This window comes from Cynara cardunculus (genome assembly GCF_001531365.2).
Source record: "Cynara cardunculus var. scolymus isolate 2C chromosome LG 12, CcrdV1, whole genome shotgun sequence".
Lineage (NCBI taxonomy): Eukaryota > Viridiplantae > Streptophyta > Magnoliopsida > Asterales > Asteraceae > Cynara > Cynara cardunculus.
In genome coordinates, this window is record NC_037539.1 from 33,496,594 (window position 1) to 33,505,425 (window position 8,832).

Genomic DNA, 8,832 nt, shown 5'->3' on the forward strand with positions numbered 1-8,832 from the left:
TCCGATTCGATTATTTCCCATGCCGATGAAAGAATTTGATGTAGTGGTGGATATGGACTGGTTGGCAAGGTATCAGGCTGGTATTGTTTGTAATTAGAAAATGATCAGAATAACGCTGCCAGACCAAGGAACAGTTGTTATTTATGGTGATCGTCAGAATCACCATACTAGTATTTTGTTAGTAATGAAAACCCAGAAAAGTATTCGAAAGAAGTGCCAAGGATGTTTGGCATACGTAATTGATCTGAAGAAAGAGAAGGGAAAAGAAGAATCGATTCCGATTGTTAGTGAACATCCAGAAGTCTTTCCAGAAGACTTATCTGGATTACCACTAGACAGAGTTATTGAATTCTGAATTGATCTTGTACCAGGGGCTACACCAGTAGCAAAGGCGCCATACCGGTTAGCTCCATCTGAATTGAAGGAATTGGTTATACATTTGAAAGATTTAACTGACAAATGATTTATTAGACCCAGCACTTCACTTTGGGGTGCTCTGGTCTTATTCGTTTAAAAGAATGATGGGTCTATGCGAATGTGTATACACTATCATGAATTGAATAAGCTGACAATCAAGAACAAATATCCTTTACTAAGGATTGATGACTTGTTCGACCAATTGGTGGGAACAAGTTATTTCTCCAAGATTGATTTAAGGTCAGGGTATCATCAGCTTAAAGTCAGGGAAGAAAATATTGCCACAACAGCATTCAGAACAAGGTACGGGCATCATGAATTCTTAGTTATGCCATTCGGCTTAACTAATGCGCCCGCAGCTTTTATGGATTTGATGAATAGGGTATGTAAGGAATATCTTGATAAATTCGTTATATGTATTTATCGATGATATTCTTATATACTCTAAAACTGAAGAAAAACATGCAGAACATCTTCGTCTGATATTAAAATTGTCTAATTCCTCGGTCACTTCATCTCAGAAACAGGGGTAAAAGTAGATCCAACAAAAATAGAAGCAGTTGCAAGATGGGAAGCTCCGAAAAATCCTTCTGAAGTCCAAAGATTTTTGGGATTGGTTGGTTATTACCGTAAGTTCATTCAGAACTTTTCTAAGATAGTCATGCCATTGACTAAATTGACTCGGAAGAACATTAAATTCCAGTGGGAAGGAGAACAACAAGAAGCTTTTCAACTATTAAAAGATCATCTATGTAGCGCACCAATATTGACTCTACCAGATGGATCTAAAGACTTTGTGGTTTACAGCGATGCATCAAAGTTAGGGTTAGGATGTGTTCCGATGCAGAGAGGAAAAGTGATTTCTTATACATCAAGACAATTGAAAGATCATGAGAAGCAGTATCCAACCCATGATATGGAATTAGCTGCAGTGGTGTTTGCTCTGAAAATTTGGAGACACTATCTTTTGGAAACAAAGTGTCAGATTTATACTGATCATAAAAGTTTACAACATTTGTTCAGCCAGAAGGACTTAAACATGCGACAGCGTCGGTGGATTGAACTGGTTAATGACTATGATTGTGAAATCCTTTACCACACGGGAAAAGCTAACGTGGTGGCTGATGCTTTAAGCCGGAAAGAAAAGAGTGGAACCATTAAAGCTGTGGCAATGAGAATGAACTTGATCCCCGACATTTGTAAGGAAATTCAGAGATGCCAACAAGAAGCTATAAAAGAAGGATTTGTTAAAACAGAAAGGTTGGGTAAGATAATTTCAACCTTGGAACAGAATGATGAAGGACTAATGTGTTTTCAAGGGCGAATTTGGATACCATGTTTTGGAGAAAAGAGTGGAACCATTAAAGCTGTGGCAATGAGAATGAACTTGATCCCCGACATTCGTAAGGAAATTCAGAGATGCCAACAAGAAGCTATAAAAGAAGGATTTGTTAAAACATAAAGGTTGGGTAAGATGATTTCAACCTTGGAACAGAATGATGAAGGACTAATGTGTTTTCAAGGGCGAATTTGGATACCATGTTTTGGAGATATCTGAAATACAATATTAAATGAATGTCATAAGTCCCGATACTCTATTCATCCAGACACCAATAAGATGTATAAAGATTTGAAATCTTTTTATTGGTGGCCAGGATTGAAGAAAGACATAGCTAGATATGTGGAACAGTGTCTGACATGTTTACAGGTTAAGATTGAACATCAGAAGTCGTATGGAAGTCTTCAATCTTTAGAGATACCTGTATGGAAATGGGATCACATTACCATGGATTTCATTATGAAGTTGCCTCGAACTCCAAAGGGGTATGACGTAATTTGGGTAATTGTTGATCGTCTGACTAAATCTGCGCATTTTCTACCAATAAGAGAGAAGTACTCTTTAGAGAAGCTAGCACAGATTTACATCAAAGAAATTATTACCCGACATGGTGTTCCATTATCTATTGTCTCTGATAGAGATAGTCGGTTTACTTCAAAGTTCTGGGAAGGATTATAGAAAGCTTTGGGGTCTGAAATCCGACTAAGCACAGCTTATCATCCGCAGACTGACGGGCAGAGTGAAAAACTATCCAGACTCTCGAAGATATGTTAAGAAGTTGTATTATTGACTTCGGGGGATCATGGGAAGATCACTTGCCATTGATAGAATTTGCATATAACAATAGTTACCATTCCAGCATCCAGGTGGCACCGTATGAAGTATTGTATGGACGTAAATGTCGAATGTCGTTGTGTTGGAATGAGGTGGGTGAAAGACAGCTGACAGGTCCTGAAATTGTCCAAGAAACTTCTGAAAAGATCGAACAGATCCATGAAAGAATCAAAACAGCACAAGATCGCCAGAAAAGTTATGCAGATAATCGTTGAAAGCCGATCGAATTTTGTGTAGGTGATTTTGTGATGTTAAAAGTTTCGCCATGGAAGGGTGTTGTCAGATTTGGAAAGAAAGGAAAGCTCGGTCCAATGTATGTTGGGCCGTTCAGAATATGTAAGCGAATTGGGCCAGTAGCATATCAGTTAGAACTGCTAGAAGAACTGAGTCTAATTCACAACACTTTCCATGTGTCGAATCTGCGGAAATATTTTGCTGATCCGAGTCTAGCTATACCAATGCCAGAAATTAAATTAGATAGTAAGCTGAACTTTGTGGAAACACCGGAAGCTGTTATTGACCAAAAGATCAGGGGGTTGAGAAACAAAGAGATAAGCCTGGTTAAGGTTCAATGGAAGTTTCACAAAGGACCAGAAGCGACATGGGAATTGGAGTCAAAGATGAGGTCAGAGTGCCCTTGGCTCTTTAATTAAAGGAATTCCGGGACGAAATTCTTTTGAGGGGTGGATAATGTGATAATTGGATCTTAGTTATCATCTGAAGTAAATATTATGTGATTATTTGTTATGTGTTTGCCTGACAACATGATAAATTATTATATTTAATCATGCTAGTATGTGAAATTATATGCATATTGAGTATGCATTAAGTATGTGGATATAATTTTATACATGATAAAATACATGCATAAGGTGTGTATATGTATATGTGAARWKGCATGTGTKTATATRRGTATGAATGCATGTCATGTATATGCATGAAGTTGGTGAACGTGGGAAGGGGGYTGTTTAGCCGACCTTCTARTTTTAGAAAGGTATAAAGRGAGGGCTTAGCCTCCATTTCTCCTCTTCTTGCTATTTTAWAAAGTTTGAGCGATTTGGAAGAAAAAGAGTTGACCGGATACTTTTGAAGCAAAGTAGATTCAATTATTTTCAAAAGGCTTTTAAGGTGAGTGATTCTTACTACCTTTAACTCTTCATAATTGTATATTTGAGTATAGAACTTTACTTTTGATTTATAAGTTATTCATTGATGTGTTGTCTGGATTAGTCTTAAACCGGACAAGTGTTAGGCGGATTAGCCTTAATCCGGTCAAGGCATAAGCGATTTTAACCATAAATCAGATAAGGGTTGGGCGATTTAAGCCTTAAACCGGGCAAGCGTTAAGCGTTAAGCGGTTTAGTTTTAAACCGGTCAAGCATAAAGCGATTTATGAATGTTAAGTATAGTAAACATTTTGAACGAAGAAGTATGAATATGACCATGTGGTTATCAGATTGTTTTAAATCGGACAAGTCTTAGGCGATGTATTGTCCGGACTTGTTATCCGGACAAAAGTATTGGAAATGATTCCAAGTGTTAAATCGGAGAGTCCTTTATTGTCCGGACTTGTTATCCGGACAAAAGTATTGGAAATGATTCCAAGTGTTAAATTGAACAGGCCTTGGGCGGTATATTGTCCGGATTTGGTAAATCGGTCAAGACTTGACCGGAGATGAAGTCCGGCCAAGCCAAGGTGACCGGATTTGTACTATGCCTTGTGCTTGATTGATGAAAATTGTTATTTTATCATAAAATKGAAAWTTTGATATAAATGATTTTGGATTGATAATAATTCCATTAACTGCGGTCTATTTGGAATTGTTTTTGTAAAATGTTTTGATGAGGAAATAAGGGTGRCATATCAAGGAGAGGTGTACCATGGGATAAGGATGGCATATCAAGGAGAGGTGTACATTTGATATAAGGGTGACATTTGTATGTGTGTTGTATGATATAACTCTTTCTATTATATCCCTCAAGACTACCGTGGTCTGGAATCTTTATTYATTTGTGATTTAAAGATTTAGAATCAAGGTTTTTATTGGAAATCATAGTCTGGATGTTATTGAGCAGAAAATAACAGGTTTGGTCTGAAACTTTAAATAAACCTTGTTTGATTAGAAAATGTTTAAAAGTGGCATTATATGAAACCTGGTTGGTTCAAAAGTATGTGATTTGAATAGCTGAATGCTTAGTTTGAAAAGTGGAAAGGATCTAGTATTATGTCCTAATTTGTTCATATATTTGTTATATATATGAAAATTTGTTTTCCACAAAGGTTTTGGTGATTTCCACCCTGCAATAACATAAAAAGGGTAACTCACTAGACCTTTTGGTCTAATCCTCGTTTTGTGATTTTAACTATGTATTGCAGGAGGTACGGACGGTAAAGGAAAATGTAATATTTTCCTATATGCACTTCTACATGAAGATCTGTCTTTGATGTACAGTTTTGATTAATGATCGTTGATTAGTACAAGAAATGTATTTGAATTTTTGGACTTTGTATTCTGTAATGATAGATTCTTGTATTAAGGGACCTGAATGGTATATAAGCATGTATTTCTTCTGTATGAAATATGTGTTACATGCAATGTGTGGTATGGAGCGTTACACCCCAGAACCCGTTTTAGTAGGGAATCCCCATCCCCGTTCGTGGCGGGTGAAATGGTCCCCCCCGAGTCGGGGCAAGTCACCATCTCTAGTTCTTAACTGCCCCCCTTCTCACTCACTCACTCACTCCTTATTAGAGAAAGTATGAGTAGAATTTACCTTTTTAGCATATTGTATCAATTAATAGATTTAAGAACCCTCTCTTGGAACTTTTTGGGAGTATCATAGGAGGTACCAAACTTTGTTGGGTTCCCTTACTATGTAACTGAACTAAAATACAGTTATGGTCTCTATTTAATTACAGATCGTATCATCGAATTGGAAAAATTAGGTGTTATCATATAACTTTAAAGTCAAAGGTCAACTAATAATTATTACAAAACATTAATAAAAATATTTATAAGTTACAGTATTATTTTGGTTTATCCTAATAAATGGTCATTTAAATATGTGACTAGTAAAAACATTTAACACCCTTAACTTATATACCATTATTTATTTAAAAGAAAATATAAAAATTAAAAATGATTGTTACTAATTAAATTTATGTTATAATATAATTAATTATATGATCATGGTCCCTCCCCAATTGTTCCTCTCTTGACTCAATCAATCACCTTTCACTTAAAAGCAATTTTGGCTTCCATCCCTTGAGCTTGGAATTTTGGTCCCCCACAACCCAATTTTTCTTCAATTTTCCCATAACACCCTCATGACTATTCTTTTATCTAAATCTAATATTTACTTTTAACGATTGTATCATGTTATTTTATTGATATAATAATAAATTACTTATCTTATTATAATTATATCTGTTTTATTGACAAAATGGCTTACTATAAAAATAAAGTTAAGTGGTCTTACAGTCTTGTAACAAGTAAAAATGTTCATTTGTTGATTTCTAGACATCAACTTTTCCTTACCAAAATTTATAGTACATGATAAATACAAGTGTAAGCATTTGGGCTACGAGGGAAAGGGAAATTAAATAACCTCCCCATTTGGAGATACAGTGTTGTATGTTGTTGGATCCACTTTTTTTTAAACTATAATTTTATAACAATTGTGTTGTATACTTTACTTAGGGGTTGTTTGCCTAAATGCTTACTCGGTAAGTGTTTATCGATATGAATCAACACTATAATTTATTTTGATGCGTAAGATTTTAATATATCAAAACGTATCGAATGCAACAATTTACCGGGTAAACGCTTACCTGAATAAGAGTCATCATCTTCACTTACCAGGTAAGACTCTCCATCATTCTCATCGTTCATACCTGGTAAGATTCTTGGACCTTGTTATGTTCATCCGATGAGGAAATTTATCTGATAAACACTACCAAGTAAGCGTTTAATAAACGACCCCTTAGATAAATAAAGTCTAAAACAATAATGAACCGTGAAATATGCGTTTTATATTGAATCTAGTTTCTATTAATAGAACGGTGAGACCACTATGTGTTAATCAAGATGATACACATCAACATCAAAAGCCCTCATTTCAACATTTCTAATGTAATGATTTAATATAAACATGGTTAAAACAAGGAGTTGCTAAATGAACCTTTTATTTGGGTTCAAATGTAGATCATTTGTGCCTTAAGTATATAAAGAAGAGATAAAGTGATGTTGATGTGTTAATATGAAAATGATAATAAAAAATTATTTTAGCAAACAAAAGATCGTTTATTTAAAATCACTCGTTAAAATAATAGAGACGAGACCAAGGCACTCGAGTGTATGTTTCTATATATTGGAAGTGACATCACATATTGCAGCCAATTCAAGAAAATGACCCTCGAATCTGTCTTCTACTACATAATTTCATTCAACGTAGAGTTAATTAAAATGTCTAAAATACCCGTTTATGATTTCATTGATATGAAACATTTACCGAAAATCCTTGTTTCAAAATAATACAATAATAGAGCATTCAGATTTCCAAATCATAATGCCTATGAACGATAAAAAGACAAATAAGCATGAATAATTTCATTGAATTCGACTAAGCACAATAATTGGTAGAGTTTCCAAGTGGGATCCGTGCTTGGGCTCGATCGTTACTGAGTTGACTCATTGAGTTTGAGTTCAACATGACCCGAGTCATTGCCCAAGAAAAATCAATCATATTACGTACATATACTAATAAAGTTGGATCTCGACTAACTTGGACATCTAACTTGACTTAAGAATCGAAAGAACATGATCAACGCACTATATTGATCAACATTTGATTCTTTTAGCCTAACCATTAAATCCAGTTTGGCTCCAAACGGCATCTCGAACTCGGCTTAGGTCTCGTCCTTTCAAGGTTCGTCCCGCACCCACAAAAACCGAGTTTGCAGCTGAGTTACGACTTTGCGTGTATGCTCGTGCCAGATACTCGTGGGGTGGGACCATGTCCGAGTCATGATCATCGATTATATCATCCGAGTCATGCAGCGACTCCGCAGAGTCAACTCGGTAGATCTTTGACCAGTCTGGCACATTCACTGGCGCTGAGGTGGCCACATGACGTCCACGTGGAGATTCGAAGCTGCCCCCACTAACAAACTGGTGGACTATCATCGGCGACGACACCATCTTCCGAGGTGCATCCTCAAACCCTCCGCCGGCGCCACCACCTCGTCGGACGGAGTTAATCTCCATGGCAGCGCGTGTGTTCCAGTCACGGTTGACCATGCCATCAACCATGGACCAGACGTCGTCTTCTCGAAGCTCATCACCATCGACGTTCGTTTGAATGGTGTTCCCACCATACCCGTAGCTCCCTAGCAAAAGTTCACTCCGGCTGGTACTCAGCTTCCGGCCCTTCGCCATACAGCTCCGATCACCGGAGAAATCTTGAGGAAAATTAATTAGGTAGATATATATATATATATATAAGTACTATAGTATACTGTATCTATTCATCATTGGTATATAGAATTATTATCATCATACAAAGTCCGCCATTAAAGCATGGAGGGGTATATATAAGGTTTGAATCTACAAATGGGAGTTGGATTTCATTTGAATTTGCAGTGAATTTGATGTGGGTTTCATTTAAATAATGTTGAATGAGGGAGTTTTTGGGATGAAGTACGTTGGATTACGAGGTTGCGAAAATTTCCAAGAAAAGAGAAAAAGAAAAAGAAAAAGAGAGGTGGTGAAATTAGAGAGGTTCACGCGCAGGAAAAGCGATTGGGTACACGTGGTGGTGAAAACGAAAAGTGTCAGTTTCTGTTTTGAAGTTTCATGCATTGAATTCTTGTTGTCATCAGATTTTACAGCAGGCCACGTGCCACCAATGGAACTTCACACGTGGATTAAAATTCCCGGTTGGTGAATATGCTTTTCGTTTACAAATTAGATGGACTTTATGTGTTTGGTAAAGAAAAATAGGTTAAAAATGAGGTTTTTCTCTTAATTATTTTCTTTGGGTTGATGCAGAGGGGTGTGTGGGATTGTTTATTTGAAATAATTTATATTTTTTTATTTATTAATTATTATAAATTAGAAATATTTAATTTTTTTTTAAAACTTTTTATTATTGGTTTGACTAACGTTATAAGTTTTTTATCCAAACAATCAAAAATATTTATTACATGCATCAGAATAAGTTAATAATTGTTTCTATAAGCA

The 8,832-nt window shown here is 36.0% G+C and overlaps 1 protein-coding gene across 1 annotated transcript; it reads right to left on the bottom strand.

The window, feature by feature from the left end:
• Positions 1 to 7,224: 7,224 nt before the first annotated feature.
• LOC112523946 lies at positions 7,225 to 7,909 on the bottom strand. The gene has a single exon (XM_025133626.1). It carries the CDS (start codon positions 7,900 to 7,902, stop codon positions 7,453 to 7,455), a length of 450 nt encoding a protein of 149 aa, XP_024989394.1. The 5' UTR covers positions 7,903 to 7,909; the 3' UTR covers positions 7,225 to 7,452.
• Between the last annotated feature and the right edge of the window lie 923 nt (positions 7,910 to 8,832).

Excerpts from the sequence above, each read along its gene's own strand:
- LOC112523946 (XM_025133626.1), bottom strand. The coding sequence starts at position 7,902 with ATGGTTGATGGCATGGTCAACCGTGACTGGAACACACGCGCTGCCATG.